The sequence below is a fragment of the Myotis myotis genome, unplaced genomic scaffold (genome assembly GCF_014108235.1).
Source record: "Myotis myotis isolate mMyoMyo1 unplaced genomic scaffold, mMyoMyo1.p scaffold_m19_p_2, whole genome shotgun sequence".
In the NCBI taxonomy this organism is placed as follows: Eukaryota; Metazoa; Chordata; class Mammalia; order Chiroptera; family Vespertilionidae; genus Myotis; species Myotis myotis.
Genome location: NW_023416324.1, coordinates 168,578,621 through 168,604,797, shown reverse-complemented (window position 1 = coordinate 168,604,797; position 26,177 = coordinate 168,578,621). Strand labels below are relative to the sequence as shown.

At 36.5% G+C, this 26,177-nt stretch overlaps 1 protein-coding gene and 1 pseudogene across 11 annotated transcripts in view; one reads left to right on the top strand and one right to left on the bottom strand.

The window, feature by feature from the left end:
- LOC118677195 (interleukin 1 receptor accessory protein) overlaps positions 1-21,495 on the top strand; it is a 157,930-nt gene extending 136,435 nt beyond the window's left edge. For 9 of the 11 annotated variants that reach the window (XM_036352089.1, XM_036352087.1, XM_036352091.1 and 6 more), the window contains 3 exons: positions 9,091-9,240; positions 10,402-10,545; positions 20,193-21,495. In XM_036352089.1, the coding sequence (XP_036207982.1) occupies positions 9,091-9,240; positions 10,402-10,545; positions 20,193-20,911 (1,013 nt within the window). In that variant the 3' untranslated portion in view covers positions 20,912-21,495. Of the gene's footprint in view, positions 1-9,090; positions 9,241-10,401; positions 10,546-11,090; positions 11,126-13,101; positions 16,104-20,192 lie in introns of those variants that run through there. The other 2 variants (XM_036352093.1, XM_036352095.1) reach the window with 2 other exon arrangements.
- On the bottom strand, positions 3,725-6,089 carry LOC118677595 (annotated as a pseudogene).
- Positions 21,496-26,177: the final 4,682 nt, after the last annotated feature.

Below are 26,177 nucleotides of genomic sequence, written 5' to 3'. Positions count from 1 at the left end.
CAAAGTTGAATGAAAAATCTTGAGGGAAATTTCCATCTATGCAAATATATTCAAAATAATTTTAGTAATTAATGCCTGAATGTGGCTAAAAAAATATCCATGTTTATGATAATGAGGCATAATTTCCTATCTATATAATTATGAAAATGAAAAATAAAGGAAATATTTAAGGCTACCAAAGATATAATAAAAGAGTCACATGTTGTTAGTGAATTATAAAAACCCTTTTAGAAATCATTGCTGGCAGAGTTTAAGAGTCATAAAAATGATCATATTCTATGACTTAGTGTTTTTGGAATTTTTCATGAATAAATAACACAAAGAATTATGGCCCCAATCAATATTCTTAGCATTAGCTATAATAATGAAACATAAGTAGCAACCATCTACTAGTAATTGTATGCAAGTAAAGTGAAATGTTAAATATTTATTATCGGAAATATAATTTTAAAATGATCACTTTAAGCACTATGTATCAGTATTCAAGTGAGATTATAATATACCATTAGCCACAATTGCTAACACAAAATTATTTAAACTATGACTTAAAATGATGTAAAATGATTTCTATGTCGATATACTATATTTTTCTACAATAAATGAAAATTATGAAGCTTTCTTGTGTGAGCTGTTGCTCCTGAAACAGAACATGCTTAAAATATTTTTGGTTCTTTCATAATAACAGACAATTAATACCTTCAAGAATGTTTTTCAATAATCTGGAGGCAGATAATGATGATTTATCACACCTGCAACCAAATCATTCAGAATTATTTCGGATCCCCTTGTTAGTGCCCATAATATTTACATCAAAAGTTTAAAAAAAGTTAATTCAAAATTGTTTCATTTTAAACCTTTTATAAAGCTGGTGGAAAAAAAGTTTCACTGTAACATTTTTATTACAATTTTGAAATTAAAGAGCGAAGGTTGAAAGTGTATATGCCTCTTAAGGAGTTTTAGTAGGTCGGTTCTGGTTAATTAATTGCCTCTGTTACTCAGAAGCCAATGTAAAGAGAAAATACTCAACCGTATGTTCAAGACAGTGTTTCCCAAAGTTTCTTCCTAAGAACACTCATAAGACTCTAGACTCAGATGGCCTATACTCAGATAGTGGTTTTTATGCATCCCAACTCTGTGACTTTGGAGGAGACACTTCACCTCTCTGAGCGTCAATGTCTTTATATTTAGAGTAGGCAAAATAATACCACTACCTCATAAGGTTGCTTTTAAGTACTGAGCATAGTTACTGGCATATATACACGTACATTAAATTCATAATAAATGTTAGCTCTTATTATTTCCACAGATTTTCATAGGTATTATTTGACAAAGGCTTATATAGTCAAGACAGTATCAATAAAGTATAGGTTAAACAGAATTTATCAAATTACTTTAGTTCAGGGCTCCTTAGCATCTTTAGCATACTACCATTTGGTATGAATATCTGCAGGGGGTTGGAAATAGTAGGAAGGATTTATTTTCAAATATATTTGACTCCAGATTCCCTAAGCATGGAACATTTTGTGGGACTTGTGTTTTGAGAAACAATTTTGGAGGTTGGCATAAATTAATAATGTATTTTCAGCTGGATAAGATCAATGCAATCAATTAAAATAATATTGAATCTAGGAGTTATGCAGAAGTCTATCCAGCAGAGCTAGTTGAGTAGCTCCCCTTTCACAGAAGCATGTGCTAGATGGTTTAGTATGAATGGCCTCAGGAATGTGAAGTGATAACTGCATCCAATAGAACAGATTTTCTATTCTTCATTGATTTTCAAAATTACATTATTATATCCCTGAGGTATTTCTATTTGTATGTATCTTACTTAGGGTTCTTTAAATTTCTTGGTTTGGTGAGTACATTTTTTAATTTAATTTGAAAAGAAGTTAGCTGTTTTCTTTTTTTTTTCCTTTATTTTAATTTATTTATTTCCTTTCCCATCACCACTTATCCCCCCATACCCTCTTCCACCTCCACCCACTTTCCTCCTCCCACAAGCACCATGTTCATGAGTTCTTTCTCTCCTTTTTTTTTCCTTTTTGCTCAATCCCTCCACCTCCAGAATACCCTCCCCAACCCCCCCCCCCCACACACACACCAAATATGTTAGCCTACTTGTTTACTTTGTTCATTAAATTCCACATATAAGTGAAATCATATGTTACTTGTCTTTCTCTAACTGGCTTATTTCACTTAGCATAATGTTCTCCAGGTCCATCCATGTTGTCACAAAGGGTAAATGTTTTGCTCATCCTTTCATTCATTCATTCTTACCTTTCTTTCTAGTACTGCGATTAAACTTAGGATAGAATGCTCACATTTGATGTCCTGCTAATCACTGAGGTTCTCATTATTTTTTATTTCATCATTCTTTCCCTCTGTATTTCATTTAGGATAGTTTTTAGTGTTCACTGGTCATTTATTTCTAATGTCTACTCAGCATTTTTAATTTGAAAATATCATTTTTTAGTTTTTGAATTTTCATTTCTTTATCAAAACATCTATTTTGATATTTCCTAATGGCTCTTATAATGTTCATGGTCTTTTGAAAAATAGAAACCTGTCCCAGTGGCTCAGTTTGTTGCAGTGTCATCCTGTACACCAAAATGTTGTGGGTTGGATTCCTAGCCAGGGCACATACCCAAGTTGTGGGTTTGATTACTGGTCAGGGTGCATACAGAAGGCCACTGATCAATGTTTCTCTCTCACATTGGTGTTTCTCTATCTATCTATCTCCCTTCTTCTCTCTCTAAAATCAATAAACATATCCTTGGGTAGGGATAAAAAATCAACAAGAATATTTATAATACTCATTTTGTATTTATTTTTTATGTAGAAAACCAATTTATTCCATTATAATTACTTATACAATTAGTCATAGAGAATTAGTCATAGGCCTGCTGGTGAAACAGGTCACCCAAAACAGATATGGTATCAAACTAGTGGTCAAGGACTAACTGCTGAAAACAAAACAAAACAAAACAAAACAAACAAAAAACAAACAAACAAGCAAACACAATTGGACAGTGTACCTGTCAAGTGAGAACATATATCTTTACAACTTGGTGGTCCCAAGGCTGTTTTTTTTTTTTTTTTAATTTTATAGAAAGGAAACAAGTAACATTAAAGTAGCTCAAGAATTACACTAATAACCAAAATGTGTGGGGAAAAATAATCAGGCAGTTTTGATTTAACTCACAAAACTGAGAGGAGAGTGGTCTACACAGGAACATGTGCATCCTGGAAATACAACTGTGAAGATTTCAGAGTCAGAATTTATATGACTTCAATCTCCCCTAATTTCTGAATAAAAACAACATCTTGCAGTACTTATACTTCATGGCTCAGAAACCTACCTCACTTTATTCCTCACTCACTTCTAGGCTTTACTTAAACAAGTCTGAAAAACTTGGGGTTATAGGATAAGAAAATGAAATAAAATAACCACACACGATATTCCCTTTTTGGTGGCTACTTTCGATCTTTGTTACTAGAAAATACCTCAAGAAAATTTAAATATAAGTCTGTGGCTTTGCTGAATCAAGTCCCCCAAGTTAATATTTAGAAAACACCCTCAGTTTGGGCTAATAGCATTATTGATGGTAACTATTATAGAGGGATAGCTGACCAAAGCCTGTGTCTCAAAACCAATGCTAAATCAATCTCAGGATTGAGCGAAAAAAAAAGGGAGAGCCTAAAGTCACAAGAAAGGCAGATGTATCTAAGACCACTGTCCTAGATCCATGTGTCCTTGAGGGTCCTCATCATTATAAGTGTTCTCTGCTCTTTGCTGCACTTGCATGATAGTGGCCTCTGACAGAACAATCACCCAAAGTTCATTGGCATTCCAGGAGAAATCAGCTATCTCAGCAGTGTGACCACCACGTAAACAACAACTCCAGTGGCCCATCTTCTGCATCTTCTGGAGATTGTTCCTCTCCAATTTTATTTAAAACCCGTTCGGTCCGTGATCAGTATCTCCGGAAGCCAAAATAGTCTCCTTGGGAGGTGACCACTGAACCTGGAATATTTCATCCTTATGTGGTTAAAAAAAAATACAACTTAAGTTTTAGATTTATCAGATCCCACAAGGCAATGGTCTTATCAGCTGATCCTGGTGGCAAGAATGAACTCACTATACGGACTGAAAGAAAGGCAGTTCACTTCAGCAGTGTGAGCATCAACAGAGTGGCTTGATTTGAAAGTATTGTTTGGTCGAATATCCCAGATCATAAGTTTCTGATCATCAGCAACTGACCCAAACAGAGACTCATGGAGCAGATGCCAGGAAACATCTACTGCTGCATAACCTGTAAAGGTGGTCTTCACATCCACGACTTTTCCTTCCTTTGGTACAGCACTGATGTCCCACAGGCAGGTGCTGTGGTCATCTAAGTGAGTGCCCACTGAAATTTCTTGCATTTCAAGAAAGTCATAGCCTTCCTTCTGTTGTCCACGGAGACACATGTCTGGGTTGCACTCTCCAGAAGGAACTGGTTTAAAAGGCCATTTTGTATAGTCAAAAACAAGAACATCATTGGATGGAGTCTTTGTTGCAATGGTGCAAGATTTCTGGGGCATATAACATGCCCTTTTATTCCTCCTTCATGGTTGATCTTGATTTCTATTTCAACTTTTACACTTATAGAGCCAAAACCTCCAAGTTCTCCTTTCTCACTATTATAGGTTGAAGCATCAAACTGAGCATCATCGTTAGGGAGCTTCACACTGGCTATCACAAGGTGGTTTTGTTTGTCCAAGCTGTGTGTCCCTAGACAAGCTGCTGAATGCTGAAATTTTTCCCTTCTGGTCTGGTTACATCTGGAAGCCACTATGCAGTTAGGCTGGGCCACTCCAGGCATTGGTCTTCAGCAAATAGTGTTCTTTTTCCATAGTTTGTACATTTTATTGACACGTTCTTCCACTGTGTCATCAAAGGTTGCTTCCTTGTTGGCCACAGCAGGCAGGCAAGCCAGGGGGGCCCCAGGGTCTAGCCTTTTAGGAGGAGTGGGGAGGCTGCAATAACTCCCTCTGTGCTCATCACCTCTATTGTTACAATACTAATCTTGAAGCATTTATCTGCTAGTTCCATCAGCTTTATCAACTCTGGTTCTGTTTATATTGGCTATTTTTTTTCTAATTATGGGTCTTTTTTATTTTTTTGCTTTTTATTCTGCCTAGATTATTCTTAAATGTATGTTGGACATTATACATATTACATTATTGAGTGTCTGAATTTGTGTTTTCTTCTAATATTTGGTTAATTTACTTATATAACAGCTTGCTTATTTTCTGAAGCATCTTGCTTATCATTGCTAGAGTAGATCTAAAATAGCCTTTTCTTGGAGGCAGGATTGGACCTATTAACCTAACTGAGATTTCTACTTAATACCTGAGTGATTTTATCTCAAATATGTCCCACCCCTGCATATGCTCCTAGAATTGTTCAGTTCCCAGCTCTCTAGTAGCTGTATCTTCCCTGATCATTTTCCCTTCACTGGTAGCTATTCTTTGACCTTGGGAAGGAGTCACCCTTAATATGCAAAACTTTGTATTTTTCCAAAAGCTTATGGATTTCTAAAGCTCTGTTTCTGCACAGTTTTCTTTCCTTCAGGACCCAGGCCTACATGTTCAACAGTCCTGAACTCTACTTCCTGTCGCCTCAGCTCAGCATGACTAATGTACTTCTGTTTCCCCCCTTCTGTGCCGCAGTCCAAAAAGTGCCTTGAGGTTATTAGCCAGGGTGAGTGTGGGGCTCACCTTTTGTGTGCCCTTTCTCTCGCAGATCACACTCCTGTTCTACCAGTTATTTTGGATTTGATGGAGAGAAGGCCACTCCAGTACCAATTACTCCTCTAAGATAAGAAGAGGTCCAGAATGTGCAAGTTGTAATGCACTATGGTAGTAAACAAATCAGGTCCGCAGGGCCATTCAGTCATAGGTTTCTGGGTTACTATCATTTAAATAAAGCATTCTCTTTGTAATTCAGGAAAATGATCATCGCTGCAGCTCCAAAAGTCTTGAGAAGTCGAAGCAATTTAGTAAAGAATAGGGAGGGAATACTTGGTAGTACAAGCAGCTGGCATTTTGGTTGGGAGACTCAAGGGGACAGCAAGATTCCAACTATGATAATGAAGATGATGAGAGTAGCCTAGGTTTCCAAGGACAAACAAGTGTGTAGACCCATAACCTGGAACAGGAAAAAAGACTAGAGTTTATGTTGGACTGGTTTCACCAAGGGTAGTTAGCTAAAAATTTAGGCTCTGGAGCTAGTTTTTACTGTAAAAATGCAAAAGGGATGGAGGGAATGCTGATCCAGGGAGTAACAGCAGAGCAAGTGGCTAAATTTGGTGACATCTTGAAATGGATTATGAGTGAGACCAAAGAGAGAGGCAGTTTCAGAGCCCAATCTGATCAAAATGCATCACCCCTTCCTAATTGGAAACCCTTTAGTCTGGGATTGCATCAGAGTAAAATCTTTATGCCAAAGCATCAAACAGTACATCTGGGGCAGACAGGAAATGTGGGCTGAGGATCACCCGTCCCTGCAAGCCAGCAAAGCTTTAGGGGGAACTTTTTTAGAACACTTTCTGCATGTGATTTAATCCACTTAGTAATTTAGGCTGTGGATTATTTATTTTAAGAATCCAGTTAGTTAAATAGCATTAAGAACTTCCTAATATCATCAAATGACCCTACAAAATACAATCTGTACATACAGCACATGTAATTGTATGATACAAAGTAAAATTAAAAGGCCCTACTAGAAATAAAATAGGCAGTAACAAAGTGAAGATAGCAGAGGGAAATGTATGAGGGTACTTGAACTCTTGATCATTAAGCAAGGTATCTATTGATATTTAATTTTTTTAAATTATTGATTGATTTGAGAAAGAGAGAGAGAGAGAGAGAGAGAGAGAGAGAGAGAGAGAGAGAGAGAGAAAGAGAAACATGGATTTGTTTTTCCACTTATTTGTGTATTCATTGGTTAATTCTTGTATGGACCCTGACCTGGAATTGAACCCTCAACCTTGGAATATCCAGACAGCACTCTAACCAACTGAGCTACCCAGCCAGGGTCGATATTTATTAATGTTTGAAAAAACCCGTTTCAGGTAACTGCATCCACTGACCTCTTTTTTTTTCTTCTTCCTATTATAAAATGTCAACCCAGAGGCAGCCAAAATAACTGAGCAAATAATGAAGATGACAGTGGGAATTACCCCGGTGTGCTGTTAAGATAACATGTACTCAGAAATACCTAGGACACAGCAATTTTCATGCCAGCTATCCCAATTGAACTTAGTAAATTCTCAACAACTGCACTGACATAGCATCTGGCATTTATAATGGAGTTTTCTTATTTTAAAGCACCATTATTCATGGAACGCATACAAACGAACTCCATAATAATTCTGCACTGCTGAGTCCCAGGCTATACCTGCCACAAGATTAGTATGCTGAGTTTAGGATAATGAACTTAAAACTATGACTTGCCCTTTAATTAGAGAACTTTAGGCTGAGTTCCAGGCTGCTTTCCATTTCCCCTTAAGATAAGATACCTATTTTAAAAGAGACCTTTCCACTAGTATATGACCACTAATTGAACTTCCAGTAGTGTTGTGCAAAGATATCTGGAATTTGGAGTCAGGGAGCCTCAATAAATCCAGCTGTGAAGGAGAGGTTTATTAAGCAAGATGGTGAGATCAGTCATCTTTGAGCAATTAAACATTTTAAGTGATGTTTGTTGAGACAAGATATACTAGAATTTTGTTCACAGCTGGAATTATTGAGGCTACTTGACTCCAAATTCCAGAGATCTTTGTACAACACTATTGTGAAGTTGTACCTAGATGACTATAAATATGTAGTTTAGTGGGGACTGGGAGAGAGTGGAAAAGCAAGCTTGTACACAAATTGCAATATAATAAAATCTGTCCTGTCCTAGCTGGCTTGGCTCAGTGGATAGAGCATTGGGCTGTGTACTGAAGGTTCCCAGGTTTGATTCCAGTCAAGGGCACATGCCCAGGTTGCAGGCTCGATCCCCAGTAGGGGGCATGCAGGAGGCAGCCAATCAATGATTCTCTCTCATCATTGATGTTTCTATCTCTCTCTTCCTCTCCCTCTCTGAAACCAATAAAAAATATATTTTAAAAAAATCTGCCCATACCTCGATATTGCAAGTCAGTCTTTGGACTGTGTATCCTAGAACTGTAGACCTAAGAGATACTTTCAGAGCCACACACACACTGACTGAGCATTTGGTGGATACCCTGTTTCTGCCCAATGAGAATAAAATTTTTGAGGCCTATTTCCAAATATAAAGGAGAGGGAATTAAATTTCTTCCATATGGCATTGGACAAGAAGATAAAATTAAGACAAATGGAAGGAAACACATCAAGATTTTGTTCCATTTAACTGCTCCAACAATTAAAACTCTACCAGTATCATGGGCTGATCCAGGTAGTACTAAATATTTTTATCCCAAGAGAAGGAAAAAGCAGAGGATGGAATTGCACTTTCCAAAAATATTTTTGAGCCTGGCTGGTGTGGCTCAGTGGTTGAGCATCAACTCATGAACCAAGAGGTCACTAGTTCAAATTCCTTGTTGTGGGCTCGATCCCCAATAGGGGGCGTGTAGGAGGCAGCCTATCAATGTTTCTCTCTCATAGATGTTGCTATCTCTCTGCCCCTCTCCCTTCCTCTCTCTCTCTAAAAATAAATAAAAATACATTTTCAAAAATATTTTTGAGGAGAGTCAGGCATCCAATTGTAAATTGAATTAGATGACCTTCTAAATCCTTCCCAATGCAAAGATTCTGTTTTAATTTGTATATCATCAGTCTATTGGAATCATCTAATGGTTAAAAATGCATTCTATGCCAATAACTGGAAACAAAAAGAAAAATATTTCACATCTAGTATTAAAACATAGTGGCTGACCCCTACCATATTATCTATGCTTGTCATACACACACACAAATCAGGTGCCTGGCTCAGCTGCTTGGCTTATCCAACTATTTGCAGGATGATGGGTTGCTCTGATCACCATGTAATATCAATTGTTTCTTTGTTGTTTACTCCAGTGATTGCTCCAAGATACACAGTGGAACTGGCCTGTGGTTTTGGAGTCACAGTCCTGCTCGTGGTGATTCTCATTGTTGTTTACCATGTTTACTGGCTGGAGATGGTCCTATTTTACCGAGCCCATTTTGGAACAGATGAAACCATTTTAGGTGAGTAATGGGAGTTTGATGTAAATCTCTTCTAGTGTCATCTTTACAAAACATGTTGGCTCGATAATATCTAGATTTTCCTAGAACATTAAATCAGACTACCTTTTGTTTCAGCCCTTAGTACTTTTTCTAAAACATATTATTAGTTTTTCAATATGGAACATAGTCTAGATTGGCACTGTCCACATAGAACTATAATTCAAGTCACAAATGTTATTGAAATTTTTTAGTTGTCATATTAGGAAAAGGAAAGTGAAGATTTTAATAATGTATCTTTTTAACTTAAGGTGTTCAAAATATTAACATTTTAGCTTGTAATTAATATTAAGTTAATAGAGATATTTTAGGTACTAAAAATCTTCAAACTTCAGTATGTATTGAATCTTACCCTTACAGTGTATCTCAGTTCAGACCAGCTTCATTTCAAGTGCTCAATATCTGCTTTGGTTGTGGCTACTGTCCTGGGTAGTGCAGGTCCACACTCTGTACTCAGGGCTGATTCATGCACCAGAAGCATCAGAATCACATGGGAAGTTATTGAAAGCAGTGTCTTAAACCAAACCCTTACTCTGAATTAGAATCTATATTTTAACAATATTCCTAAGTTGTTCATGTACTCGTTGAAGCTCAAGCAGTACTGTTCTAATGTGTAATTTCCTGGTGACAGTAGGTTTGTGGCGGGGTCACAGATCCTAATATTTTTAATGAGAGATGATTTTTATAATTAGGTAACATTGGGAAAGGTTGGTTTATTGAATCTACATATATTTTTAATTACAGTTATTTTCTGGTATAATTAGACCATTTCTAAAAGGTTTGCTGAATTTATAATCCTAACATATTAGTGAGTGACATATTCTGCATGGTATTAATTGCCAGCACCTATGATTGACTATTTACTTCCTGGTTCTGTTAATTCATAATTGAATGAGCCAAGCTTCATTGATTGTCTGCCATAGAAACTGAACTCAGTAAGAGGAGAGTAGAAGACACATCAGATGAAACTTGTAATTACACCTTAAAATAGCCATTTTACCTGAAAAATCACACTGAAATTTGTCAGATAATTCGTACTTGTAAAAAATGTGAATGTCTAATTTGAAAAAGTTTGATTTAAGAAAACTTTCCTAATTTTTATTGGATCCATGTTCTTTTTTCTAGATGGGAAGGAATATGATATTTATGTATCCTATGCAAGGAATGCTGAAGAAGAAGAATTTGTATTGCTGACCCTCCGTGGAGTTTTGGAGAATGAATTTGGATATAAGCTGTGCATCTTTGACAGAGACAGTCTGCCTGGGGGAAGTAGGTATTCAGATGAGTACAAGTGATGCTACCCTGCAAGGCAAAGGGGATCATTAGCTGTAGAGTATGGGTGAGAATTTTGACGCTATGAACTCTATGTTGGCAGTTTGGACTTTTAATGTCCAATCGTGTCATACAATAGACAGAGAATCTATAGGAATAAACTTCATTGTAAGGTATAGACTATTCAAGTGCAGTTTGTGGTATACAATATTCCCTCTTCTAAGTTTTAAAAACTTAATTTCAGAAAAAAGTTTGGATGCACAGTGGATTAGAGCTCTATAAAATGTCATAGACTTAAACATCCTTTTTACTCACATTTAGATTTTTAGAAGGTTTAGCTAATCTGCATTAAATTTTCCCAGAATTTTTCTACAAAGATTGAGTTTAAACAATTTTACAAAGACTGAGGTTTACCCAATTTTACAAAAAATGAGTTGCAGAATAGAGTGCATGGAATTTTTCTTTATATTTCTCACTGATAATAATTAGAATATTTCCCTTTGGCATTTGCTAATTTCCCTTTCCTCACTTTTGTTTTCCAGCAAATCAAAGCCACTCAAATTCTCCTTTTCCTTAGGTCAGTTTCTTCCTTTCCACCAGTGTACATGTTTCAGAGATAGTTTAAAATTTTACAAAAGTCTGTTGTATTCTAGTAGGTTAAAAAGAAAGAAACTTCAATTGCTGAATGTTTTAACATAAAAGTAAGTCTCTAATTTTCAGGTCCACCCAGTAACATATAAGGTGATGGTTCATTTGAGTCTGTTTTATAAATATATAATAGCATCCCACTATTAATCTTTGTACTGTTAAAATGTATGCAATGTCTCTAACCTTCAGCACAACAAACTAATTTTCTACCCCTAAAATACTGTTTACATTAATCACTAATCACCTCACATGTTGTTTTTTTTAAATGTCATGTGACTAATTGTGAATAGCCTCAATTTAAGCCTCCTACAGAATACACTGGTTTATTCTCATGTCGAACTAGCTGGATCACTTATCTCCCCAGTCATCATCCAGAAGCCCATCTTGCTTGTGTTCTGCAGTGGACATCTCTTTTCGTATAATTTTGCCAGGAAATCAGGGCTTGATTATATAGTTACAGGATAAATTCCACTCATTTTAAGACTTAAATTTCTAAATCATTTACTCATTCACTTGTTCATTTATACAGCTGTTCAACAAGTATTGATCTATTGTGTAAAAAAATTATATAAAGATTCACACTATAACACCAGTGCAAGACCCTCCAATAGGGGTTGATAATTCTTTGAAGAATTCAAGTTCTACATAATTACTCTTACATCCTGCTTTGATGGTTGATCCTTGTGATCATTCATGTTTTCCCTGCTCTTCTTATTGAGACCTCTTTGCCTGTGGGTCTCTTTCCATGCCTACACATGGTCAGCCTCCAGCAACACTACTTGGAGTAGACAATTTCTTATTCCTGGATTCACCTCCAGGCTGCCCATGCTATTTTAATAGAAAGTTTTCCCCCACTGCCTCTTTTTCTATGAAGATTAAGGAATAAAATGATGGCTTAGGAAAGTATGGTAAGTCGTGAAATAGTTTTCCACAACACTAGTGCCTTCCCTGGAGTTGACTCCTATCTAAACCCCAGGTAAAGAGTTATACCGTCCTTGGTAAGCAAGCTCAAGATGGATTATCCCCAAGAATTTAGTGGCAGGAACTACTCAAAGCCCCTGACAACAAAATAAAATTAAAGGTGCATTTACATTTTCTTGCTCTCCCTTCTTTTCTGACCTGAAGAGAGCATTTGCCTGATAGTGAAGGCAGACGGATCAGCCAGCAGCTGCTGAAACACATGGCTTCCTCGTAATGATAGGAGTTTAAGCAGAAAAATCCAGGGATTAATTTAGCCCCTGAGCAGAGAGTAGAATAGAAAGCTGAGCTGAGGATGTGATGCCAGCCAAAATGCCATTTCATTGGCTAGATGTTTTTTAAAGTTCTTATTCGAATGACATTCTAGTTGGGGCGTGTTTGGTAATAGAGGACTTTTTTTTTTAAAAAAAAAAAAAAAAGAAGATTCTTGCTCTTGCTGTTCTGTATCTGTGAAAATGAATTTCTATGATTTTTTAGTCTTTGGTATATATATTAATAAATGCTCATGTGCCCTGGGGAGTTGACACATGGGTATTTGTGGGGAGAAGGCTTAGGATCTGCTTTGGATGGGACCCAACATGCCACGTGGTTTGAAAAAAATTTATTTCAGTACCACACTTATATTCCTTGATGTCCCAATTCACGCTTTTAAAGACCAATGTCCTGGAAGCATGTTTGGCTTCAGTCCTGTGTGGAATTCTTTTTGGGTTGGAATGTGCATATAGTTTCTATTCTTCCTGAGGAGAGTGGCATTTAGTGAGAAGTGTGAAAGGATCTAAGGATGAGGTTGTTCAAAGTGTTCTTGGTCAGAAGTTTCACCTCAACTCTCAGGCTGATGCCCTAAGTTTCCAACACTTGCTCCTCAATCCCCATGCTTTTTGGGGAGTTCTTGGCCAACACTAATCCCCATGGTGTTTTCTTTCCCAGTTGTCACAGATGAGACCTTGAGCTTCATTCAGAAAAGCAGACGCCTCCTGGTTGTCCTAAGCCCCAACTACGTGCTCCAGGGAACCCAAGCCCTTCTGGAGCTCAAGGCTGGCCTAGAAAACATGGCCTCTCGGGGAAACATCAACGTCATTTTAGTACAGTACAAAGCTGTAAAGGAGACGAAGGTGAAAGAGCTGAAGAGGGCTAAGACGGTGCTCACGGTCATTAAATGGAAAGGGGAAAAATCCAAGTATCCACAGGGCAGGTTCTGGAAGCAGCTGCAGGTGGCCATGCCAGTGAAGAAAAGTTCCAGGTGGTCTAGAAGTGGAGAGCAGGGTCTCTCCTACTCATCTTTGAAAAATGTATGAAAGGGACAATGAAAGGGGTAAACAGAGCCCTGGGTACCCCAGGAAGGAAGAAACCTTCTTGATACCCAATGTATTGTTTCATGGACAGAAAACAATTCTATGGAAGCCTCCCCATAGGGTTAAATTCAGGGTGACTGGTTGTGTTTCCTCAGGCAATACTAAGATTTAGAATGATCATGCCACCAGTCTGTTACCAGTGTTCAATGTCACTATGTTCTTTGCAGGTAAAGACTTGGATGATGTGAATTTTTTCTTCTGCATCTTCTCTATTACTGTTCTTACATGATCTCTCTCTCTCTCTCTCTCTCTCTCTCTCTCTCTCTCTCTCTCTCTCTCTCTCTCTCTCGTTAACATTATAGGGCTGCCTTTGCCTATGGTTTGAAAGACCCCGTGAAGATAAGTCATCTGTTAATAGGGTCATTATGAGTTTCCAAGTATAGTTTTCTTCTTCTTTTATTATTACTCATCTATTAAAAAGATAATCAGGGTCTGAATATACTTTAGCTGGATAAGGAGCTCTTTTGCTCATTCTGCTGTACCACAAGCCATCACAGTAAGACTGACACCCCCTTGGACAATTCAAAGCAGTATTACTAAAAGTTATTCTTATAATAATTGATTTAAAGATTCTTATAATTGATTTATAATTGCCTGCATTTTCTCCTATTATATCCCCATGTGCCTCTATCTCAGGTAAATGATGGCATATTTTTCAACTTGAAAAATAGAATTTTTTATTGTAGTAAACTTCTGACTATCTGTAGGTCAGCCCATGTTTATCCTTCCCTCTCTATTGTAACTTGCTTATGTCGGCCACTCGGAGTTTACAAGTGGCTCCACACTTGGTTCAGTTTGATAGGAAGTTTATCCTAATGGTGCTAATAGAGTGAGATAATGGCAAATTTCTCTGAGGGTATTTTCTGGCTTGTAATAAAAGAGCAGAGCAGAGTGTTTGGTCATTTGTCTTTTAATCTCAGCCTTATTAATGTGAATATTAGGAAAGTGATTTCTCTTCGCTTGTTTCTCTCTTCTCATTTTAAAGTGTGAAAGTTAAACTCAGTGACCTCGAGAGCTGCTTTTAGCATTAATACTCTAAAAGGATTAACTGAACCCTTAGTATTGTCCCTATTTTATTTACTCCAAACAAGTCAGCTGAAAGATCACTGTCAATGTAACTTGTCTTAGCTTGTTTTTTAGTAAAGTTTCACTGTTCTTAAGACTTGGAAAAGTAAAAACTTAGTCTAGAGTTTACAGAGTGAAATATAAGTACATATACATGTGTATATACTTATATATACACACAAAATTATATACATATGTGTATCTAAATTGCATATAGATACACATGAATTATATACGTATATATACACATATATACATACATGAATTATGTTTGCATATATGCATACATATATACAATGTACACATATATATACATATATATGCATATTACTTTAGTCATTAGCACAGTACTACAAGCCACTGGAACTCTTGTCCAAACTTTAAATTGTTTTTACTGTAATGCTTTTGTGTTAGTGTTTTCTACACATTAACATTATTTGTGATTTCACAGATCATAGTGGTAGCTGTTGTTAGTTCTTGCCTTTCCTAAATTAGCTTGAATACTTTACTCCTGCTAGAGCTTATCTGGGTTCAGTGGAATCTGTTGTGCACAGATCTTCCATGGTCACGCTAAGCAGTAGCCAATCATCTGGCATTATTTGATCATCTACTATGTTTGAGGCACATATACTTAACAACTAAGCTATGTGAATCTCAGTGCTCAACTACTGGAGAAATAAATCTCTATTTGGACTATTGAGTAATAAAAAAGAAAAGAAAAAGCCTATAAGTGAGCCTGAGTATCCTATGAAACACCATTATTCATAATTTAAGGAAATCCTCATTCAGTAGTATGAATGTTGTTAAGCAATTCCAAAACTATCTTTTTACAGTTAAAAGCCCTTCAGCAGATTTCTTTATAGAGGAGTTATTGATTATTTTAGTAATAAAAGCATGACTATAAAACTGTTCTAGAAGTCATTCTGGAACTTAACATTTTTAGCCTTATTAATGCTTTTCCTTGCTACAAACCACAATTACTCCTCCTATCAATCCTTCATTCACAAGACCAGGAGAGACTTACTCCAGATAAGCTTTGTATTTCAAATTCTTGCATTAGCTTTAGGTAAATGGGGGGGGGGGGTGTCCCATCACCAAGGGTCCATTCTCTTGCCAATACTGCATTCTTTTTGCACGTTTGAATTTAATATTTATCCTAAAGGCTGTTCTGTGCCCCTAGGAATATCTTGACATTTTCCCCCTATTTATATTCTTGTCTTTGGTACTGAGCTTTTCTAAATGCTAAAATCAAAAGCATCTCAAATTTCTATGATGTGTCTCATTCTAAGATAATTTTTCAAGCTTTTTGTTTGTTTTTTTATGTCCCAGAAGATGCCTAATACTGAATATTTGAAGGAGATGGGGAAACATAATTTAGAAAGCAGGGAGAATCTCTTTCTCATGTTAAAGACAAAACAAAAGAACATGTCTCTAAGGTTAAAAAAAAAAAAACCTTAATGGTTTCAGATATGGGATATAAAGACCTTCTGCACCCAAGTTAACAAAGGACCATGATATAGAATGTCTAATTACACAATAATATAAAATGTATTTAATTCTCTTCTGTATTATAACTTAGATGATTCTCCAGGATTCTAATAAACAAGCACTCCATTGTGTTGGGGAACAAAAGCATCACTCCACTTGTTAATTATATGTTTTCTTTCCATAGGTTTTAATATTTAAGATTGTCTTTTTATTTTATTCATAAACTTTTGTATTTTCCATTTTTTTATTTGATTTGTAAATTTGTTTATTTTAAAAATAAACCATTTATTTTCAGCTTTGAATTTTATTTTGTGCATGTGTTTTATGTCTTTATTTTCATGTTTGGGCATAATAAATGAGAATAAAAATAATGATACATGTAAAAAATATAAATTGTACTAATTAGGTTTCTCTTTTGAGAGAAATCTGAAAAAAATGGGAACTTCATCTCAAGAAATTTTTTTTACATGCGAGTAAAGGAGTTACTTAAGTAAAATGCATGACTCTAACATTCTAGGTGTGTGTGTGTGTGTGTGTGTGTGTGTGTGTGTGTGTGTTTAGATAGCCAGAGAGACAGGGAGAAAGAGGCAAGAGAGGGAGAGACAGGAGGGAGAGAGAAGTTCTTTCAAAACAAAAACACAGTCTGTTATTTTTTGTTCAACTTGGAACTTGGGTAGTTTATAGAAATATCTTACATTTTATTGCAACCCCAGGGCAGTTGTTTTGAAATGAAATAAGTTAATTAATATTATGCTCTTAGTTAATAGAATATAATTTGCAGGAATGAATCAAAAATTCATTTATATCACATTTCAAGTAAATCAGATAAATATTTGGAAATGATTTTCTTCTGAGTTAATAATATTAAATTCATAAAGGCAAGGAAGCTTTCTTGCTTAAAATTGTTTTCCTATTCACTTATTCTAAGGATATTTATTGAGTTCTTATAACTAAACTGGTTAGATGAGTAAAAATTTTCCTACTGAAAATATTTTCACTTTCAAGGCTATCTCCAAAGAGTAGACTTAGGATCAATGGATGGGGATTATATGGAAACAGACTTCTCAATTAGGAAATGACTTAACAGCAGACTTGAACAATAATGTATTTCATTATCTTTGGAGATGCTGGAGCCCCATTACTAGAGGTGTACAAGCAGAGACTTAATGAATCATATTAAGATTTTGCAAATGGGCTTTCCTCATTAGATAAGTGATGACGAGTCTGAAGTTTCTTCCAACCCTGGACATACCAAATGACCTCCTGGAACATAGTGGTGACTATTTAGTTTCAATAACAACAGTGTCTGTATCAGTAATTTGGTTATTGTGGTTACCTAGCTATTCCTGACCTTGTTAAAAACACTCAAGTATTTTCTTCAGTTATTCACTGATGTCACTAGGTCTTTGACACAAGCAAAGTCACAATATGATACTATTCAACAACTAGCCTGTCTTATTTCTCTATTTCTACCCAAGAGATAAAAAGTATTTTTAACAATGGTCTAGGTCACAGTGGTCTGCAAACTCATTAGTCAACAGAGCCAAATATCAACAGTACAACGATTGAAATTTCTTTTCAGAGCCAAATTTTTTAAACTTAAACTATATACGTAGGTACATTGTTATTAGCTTAATTAGGGAACTCCTAAGGCTTAGGAAGAGTCACACTCAAGGGGCCAAAGAGCCGCATGTGGCTCGAGAGCCACAGTTTGCCGACCACGGGTCTAGGAGAGTAAGTGGTTCAATAACATTCTTTATCCGCATGTATTTTGAACTGAAAATAAAGAATTTTTAAAATTTATAATTCATAAATTCACATACTAAGATGATTGTTTTTGCTAGACATTTACCTTTAGGTATCTCTAATTTGTTTAACAACCTTCTAAATTTGATCTTACTTTATATAGTTTATAGATGGATAAATTCATACTTAAAGATATTAAGATTAAAAACAGATAATTGGAGAGATCAATATTTAAATTCAGATCTATCTTCCAAATTAGGTGGCCCCCCATATTTCATTACACTTCAAGTTTTAATAAAGAGAGAGAGAGAGAGAGAGAGAGAGAGAGAGAGAGAGAGAGAAGCTTCTTACTGTTTCATACACCAATAACCCTAGCCAAAGAACAAAATTGCAGGCCTAGTTTAATTGAAGGGGAATTTCAGAGAGGCTATAAATTTTAACAGCAGGAATCTTCTTCCTTGAAGAATTTTAGTCCAGAAAAATGATTTGAAAACCAATTTACTATCACACAAAAAGCCAATCTCATCACCCTACAGCCACACCTCATTTTTTTGAGCCAAACAGCATAAAGACCTAATTTGCAACTTCCTCTCCAATAATCTTCAGCATTAAAATCAAATTAATTTGCATCCTCAGATGGGAAATATTGACAATCTGTAAGACTTTAAAATATGCCATAAAGGATATAGCTTCTTTCAGAGTACCTTGTGAAGACCCCTAGGTACAGATACCCCACCCCACCTGAGAAGCATCTCCTACATCCACTCATCAAAGTCTGGAATTTAACGTATCTATTTACGTATCTATTTCTTTAGCATTTCCCTCTTTCAAATGGAAACCCCACACTTTTCAGGTAATATTAATAATTTTTTTAAAATCCACATTCTCTCTTTTTTAGAGGATCTATGATACTGTTTTGTTTTCAACAGTTGGATTCCCAGGGGCTACTTTGAAGTGTAAAACACACACACACACACACACACACACACACACACACACACACACACATCACAAGTTCTTTGTGATGAAAAACTATCCATTTTGTTTTAAGGGTATATCGTATTTATCAAGAGACGGAAGAAGCAGTAGACATCCTATTCTCACAGTCTCAGGTTTATGAAAGGTGGGCTACATAAGATTCTGAGCAGAACTCGACAGAACAAAAGGATTTACACAACATGCTTGCACGTGCACATGGCCTTTGAAGATAAGTGATAGATTTTTCTCACAAGATTGAAACAAGAATTCTCAAAACACTGCTCTCTTTATAAATCCAGTTCAAAGTTCTTAAAATCGCTCTTCCAATTTCCCTTCAAAATCAAGTTAAATTCACTAATTGAAAAGAACTAATCTGGTAAGGAACATAGTTCCTTCATTCCCATCAAACTCATCATGACCAATTTCACTGCAAACTTTCAGTTTGTCCTCACAAGCTAAAATGTCTCTCCATGACTATTTCACTACTGGCCCCTAAAGTATATGTACTCAACCTCATAGTATGTCTGTAGTACCTGTTTTCAGAGTTTCAATGGCTGTGATTTATACATTTGGAATTCTTTACCTTCAGAAAATAACATTGTTTAAGCTCTTAAATCTAACAGTTAAGCACTGCTTTTATCTCAAGAACTTTCCTATTGGGATCTGTTCAAATCCACCTCAGTAACTGTTAGAATTGAATGCTTTGCCAGAAGTCTTAATTAACTGACTGATTCTTACCTATTTTAAATGCTCTTGCCCATTTAAGTTATTGTTAAACCACACACACACCCACACACACACAAATAAATTTTAAAAAAGGAATTTGGGTTGACAACAAGGTCAGTACTATAAACTCTCTGATGTTGTATCCAAAAAATATTAAGTATCGAGATATATAACTGTGTGGATCTTACAAGATGGTAAATCCCTTTGCTCTTTAAGGATCAGACTGTGTCTGGAGCATTGTGCTCAGTCCTGTTCAAGATACTATTCTTAAGAAACACATACATAAACTGAATATTATACACAGGCAAATGCTAAAAGTAGGGAACAGACTTGATACCATGTCAAATGAGTAATAAGGTAAAAATCCTGAAGTTATTTAACCTAGATATGAGAATAAAATACAGTGAGATCACAATAGTTGCAATATTTCAAATATTTAAGGATGTTGATCTAGTGCCACCAGATAAAAGTGATAGAGAAGAATATTTCAAACCAGGAAATATTTTACATACAGAGCTGAAATGAATTGCTAGTTTCAGAAGTGGTTAATTTCTCATCTTTGAAGATTTATTCGTTGCCTGTCCTTTGTAGGAGAGACAATGATGAGCTGAAATCTGTATATGTTTTCACTAGGCATTGTCCTATCCTTCCATTTTCCTGTAGATACGGTGGAAGCAGTCTTTGACTTCATTCAGAGGAGCCGAAGGATGATTGTTGTCCTGAGCCCAGACTATGTGACAGAAAAGAGCATCAGCATGCTGGAATTTAAACTGGGTGTCATGTGCCAGAACTCCATTGCCACCAAGCTCATTGTGGTTGAGTATCGTCCCCTTGAGCATCCACACCCAGGCATCCTACAGCTGAAGGAGTCTGTGTCTTTTGTGAGCTGGAAAGGAGAAAAATCCAAACATTCCAGCTCTAAATTCTGGAAGGCATTGCGGTTAGCTCTTCCCCTGAGAAGTCTGAGTGCCAGCTCTGGCTGGAATGAGAGCTGTTCTTCTCAGTCTGACATCAGTCTGGACCATGTTCAAAGGCGGAGAAGTCGTTTGAAAGAGCCCCCAGAACTCCAGAGCTCAGGGAGGGCTTCAGGTGCCTCTCCTGCCTCGGGCACAATGTCTAAACACAGAGGAAAACCTTCTGCAGCCTGTCGCTGCTGTGTCACCTACTGTGAAGGAGAGAGTCAACTTAGGAGCAAGAGCCGGGCAGAGATCCACACACAGCCACAATGGGAGACACACCTCTGTAAGCCTGCTCCCCAAGAGTCAGAAACTCAATGGATACAAAATGGTACCAGATTGGAAACCCCTGTTCCCCAGATCTCAGCCCTTGCTCTTCACCATTTCACGGATTTGTCTAATAACAATGACTTTTATATCTTATAATTACTATGTGGTGGGTGGTAGCTGTTGCCTCTACCAGCTCTTTTTGTATCATGAAACCATGGGAATAATTGACATTTTTATCAATTAATGGACAAGCAGATTGTCTTCCCCCTTTATTGATTTTATAAACTATTTATTTCTAGGAGACAAAAGACCTGAAGAACCTGCATCCAGAATTATTGCCTCTAATGGCCTCAGAAGAGCACACTCTTCTTGGCCCCTAGAAGGTCAGTATATGCAAGTCACCTAAAGTCACCCCTGTCTTCCCCAATGGTTTAAAAATGAGCAAAGAATTTAAATGTTTTCTTTGAGCTTTTTGATCAACCTCTCATGTTATGAGTCAGTCAGGTGTACGTGGGCCATGACACTTACAAGGTATATATATCCAAAGGAACATTATGGAAAGGAGTTTATTCTAGTGGAAGCTGTAGGACTAAGGGCAACAGAAAACCTACAACACATTTTCCCTGGGAGAACCAAACATACCCACACAGGGATGCATGGTGTTCTCTGTCTCACTGTAAACTAGTGTTCTCTAAACTGCCTAAAGTTGTTAGCATCAATAAAGTTATATTTTTATGTGATTTAATTTGTGCTAAGAAATTTTTACCCTTCTTTCTCTCTTCTCTACTTTTTATGGCTTTCGAATTCATATGTGAAGAGTATTTATTCCATTTCAGGAAATCAAGCTTTGGTTTAGATGGTAGGAAAGCTGAGATATATCTTCAGTTTCTTTCTAGTATATATTAGGAGATATCTGAGAAAGGACCAAAATAAAAGTGAAAAAAATATTTCAAATGAAATAGAAGTTTATACAAAAATCTCATTATATTTTTAGAATTGATAGCAGAAAAATTCAGTATTGTTAGGGGTTTAGTGTAGAGTTTTGTGCATGAATCCCTTCTTCCCATTCAGGAGTCTGAGAAGGGATCATCAACTTAAGTGCCTACAAGAATCAGAAGGTAAGAAAAAGAAAAAAGGGAGCTATATATAAGCATAATATACATACTCTCCAGGAAGGTCCCATATATAAAGAAACATAGGTACAGTTAGGTGCTTATTCACTCTAAACACTTTAAAACAATTGTAGGAGGTATATAGTAGTTGACCTGCCAGTAAGGGAGGTAATATAGATTATTGGGTATGTAGGTAATTAAAGAGTATTTGTTTCTTTAAAAAGGGAGTGGCCTCTACTAAGCTTCATCTTCATTTTGTCATTGATTTAGCCACGTTGTTGGCACATAGTTGTTATTAAGGAAAATCTAAAAATTCAGATTTTATATAATTTTTTATTTATGAGATGGTTTAAACTTTAAAAAAAGAAAAAAAGCAAAATACACAAACACATATTCAGCCTGAAGTCCACTAGTTTGTACGTTCAGAACTACAATATCCACCCAAAGAATGTAAGTCCAAATGCAGATTCAAATGTCCCTGGCAATCCTAGATAAGAGAAAAGAGAAGCAAATGATAAGAGATGTTTATTCCCTTCCTAAATTGAAAATATCTAAAACCTCACAATAGGACTGATCTAACCTAACAGTCCTCTGAAAATAGTGTGCCTTCCATTCACTCTGTAGAGGTTTCCTGTCTGGTGTGTCTACCGTAAGGAAATTAGAAGCACAATCTCCCCCTCCTGAACGAAAACAGACTAGAAAGAGGCGCCATCAATGTATTAGTCTAAGCTACTAGTGAGCTATGGCCCAATAAGTGTCAGGCTTTCCCAATCTCTTACTGTGAATGAGGGGTGGAGAAAAAACCCACAAGTTTTTATCTCTGTACTTCTCTTAGAGAGAAAAGCATATCCCTTCTCTGATGAAACAAAAAACTGTCAGGTCCTTTTCCTGTTAAAACAAACAAACAAAAAAGATGAAATAATAAGGACCCTCCAGAGTAAATGTTACTAATCATGGAACTTCTAATGAAAAATGACAGGTCACTCTACCTAAATATCCAGCAGGAAATGATCGAAGCACATCCATGTTTTATGCTGTATTCCTTCTTGAAGAGATTAATCCATCTTTGATGTGTGTTCAAGGATCTTCACGTGGAAGGCAGCAGTTTCTCTCCAAATCTGGGAATAGTGGGTAATGAAAGTCACTCCATATCCTAAGAAGGAAGAGAATGTTTTTATCCATAATCAGTCTTATTCCTGAACTAGAGACCCAGTACACAAAATGTGTGCACTGGTAGAGTCCTTAACAGCTGCCTGCTGCTGGCCGGGGCCTCCCTCCCTTCCCCCGGCTGGCCCTGCCCCCGGTCGAACTCCTGCATGAACTTCTGGTTGTAGGGACAATTTGCATACTATGCTTTTAATATATAGGATTATTTTTTAGTGAAGAAAAATAAATGAAAGGACTCTTGACAGAGGTATGAAAATGAAACATGAGCTCTTATGACCAAGTAGTGAGATAATTGTGGTGTTCTCAGTATAAGTACAGTGTAAGCAGTATAAAGTCAGGCTTTTTGGCATTAACTATACAGGGATCAAAAAGATAATAGACCATACTTTTATTGCAAAAACAAAGGCCAGAAGGTTATGTTATTAGTACCTGACCCAACGTCCTACAATTGAATGGAATATTCAGTGCCATATATTTCAGTGAGGCAAATGGTAATAAAATAAAATTTCCTCATTGGTCATGTATATTCATAATTGAAATAGGATTGTAAATTAAATGGATATTATTTACATAGAAATATTAGCTATTTAGGAGCACAAGTTTTCAGTCAAGTAGAGATGAATATGAGTTCTGCTTCTCTCCTAACAGTTTGACCATGGGCTATCTGGACCCTAATCTCCTGCTAGTTAAAAAGAAGATAATATTGTTAACCTTACTGGGATTTGTGGGCATTAAAATATAATGCATGTAAGTGCTTAGCACAGTATGTGGCACATTGTAATTGCTCAGTAAGTATTGGCCTTTACACCTAGTAAAAACACCTTCATGGCTGCATAAACTTACCTTTGCATTATAATTTATGGCTTAAAAATTGATTTTACATACACCACTATTTTTTTACTCTAACAAAATGCACAAAAGCAGTACAGAACAGGAACTTATCCAAGTTAAGTGATTTTTCTAGTGACAGCCAATTAGTGACAGGGTTGGTCTTCTAATCTAAGCATATTACACCTCATCCGGTGCTAATTCTAGAATTATTCCTGTAAGATTCAAATGGAAGTATTTCTATTACAAAGTTACCTAATTAGAACTAGTTAATCTGAACTATTATGCATTCAGATCAAAATGGCAGTTAATGTAAACCCACACACACAATGTCATATTAATTTTCTGATGTGTTATCTGGCCCTGTCATATTAGGTTTTATATAATTCAATTTTTAATGATTGTAACATTTGTTTAAGCAATTTAAAAGTAGAGTCATTTTTGTGTGTGTGTATCTTCCGGGATCTATGATCATGCTATATAACTTTTATCCCAAAATAAATAATTTGTACTTCTCTTAAGGGAAAATAAAAATATGTTCACCATTTTCCTTGAAAAGCAAATTTAATATTTTAGCAGCTGTGATTTACCCTGTGAGTTTCAGTTATCTTCTCTTACAACTGGTAAAAACTATAGTAATAATATATCCTTTTCCAGTGTGAAGAGTTGAAGAAGTTGATAAAACTAATGTTCCTGAACTAATGTTCATGCCAAACTCAGGAATAATAAATTGGACTAATCATAAAATTATGCACAGAAGGACAAATAATCCCTTTGGCAATGGTTTCAAACTTTCATGTGTCTAAGAATCATTTGGGGGTATCTTACAATGAAGACCCCAGGGCAAGCCTCTCTCTCAGAAGGGCTGATTTATTAGTTACTGGAGATTATCCAGAAGTCAAAATTTAATATTATGTGCTTGATAATTCAGATAAGGTATTCCATGGGTCACACTTCTACTTCTGAGAAGTCTTTCAAACTTTTCCCCCTTTTTAAAATATTATTATTCACATTATAAGAGAATAAATGCTTTATTTGAGTCTGGTCCAAGGCTTCTTAAAGTGTATTCCATTATGCATCCACATCAGATCCATTTTGGGCTTATACTGAAATGCATATTTATTCATCCCATGAAAGATTAACTAAATGATAGTCTCTAGAGTGGGGCAGATTTGCACTAGAAATTAACTTCCCAGGTGATTCTAATGCATAAAAAGTTTAAGAACCATTAATTTTTATTTCTCTTTAACTCCTCTTTTACCCTTGTAGGCTCTGATTTTCTCCAGCCAAGGAGGACTACGAATCATCCCTTTAACAAGGTTTTTACAGGCAATAGATGAAAATGTAGGGCATGTGTAGCCCTTGGAATTGCTTCAGCACAAGGAGACAGTTGGATAAAGAGTGCTTAATAGAGTGCATTTTTAATATATGGAACACCAAACACTGAATTCTGGAACCTGGTAGAATTATAATCATCATATGTAATACTCAGAATCATATAGGCTATCTTATACTAACAAAGAACCCCAATATTTCAGTAACTACATATAACAAAACATTTGTTTTTATGCTACATGTCCAGCATATGGGGATTACTTTTCTGTAGCTTTGCCATCTGAAATGTGTGGCTTCCTGCTATTCTTTGCTTCAGCCTAAATATTACACTTATTAGTCTCACTTGCAATTAATTCATTGCCCCAAACCAGCTATGAGTACTAATCTAGTCAGAGAGAAAGCTGGAAAATGCAGCTTTCCTATGCTGCTAGGAAGAGAAAATTGAACTAGAACTTGAAATACACAGTATTGTCTTTTTCTAAGAATAAGATATTAAGATTGCCTGAAGTGGCAAGAGACATTCAAACAGAGATATGTCACATATCCTATATAATAAAGAGGTAATATGCAAATTGACCATCACTCCAACACACAAGATGGCCACCCCCATGTGGTCAAAGATGGCCACCACAAGATGGCCAGCAGGAGAGGGCAGTTGTGGGTGTCCAGGCCTGCAGGGGAGTGCAGTTAGGGGAGACCAGGCTGGTAAGGGAGGGCAGTTAGGGGCAATTGGATCGGCAGGGGAGCAGTTAGGTGTCAATCAGGCTGGCAGGGGAGTAGTTAGGGGGTGATCAGGATGGCAGGCAGAAGCATTTAGGGGTGATCAGGCAGGCAGGCAGGCGAGCGGTTGGGAGCCAGCCATCCTGCATTGTGAGAAGGATGTCTGACTGCCTGTTTAGGCCAGATCCCAGTGGGCAGTTGGACATCCCTCGAGGGGTCCCAGATTGGAGAGGGTGCAGGCTGGGCTGAGGGACACATAC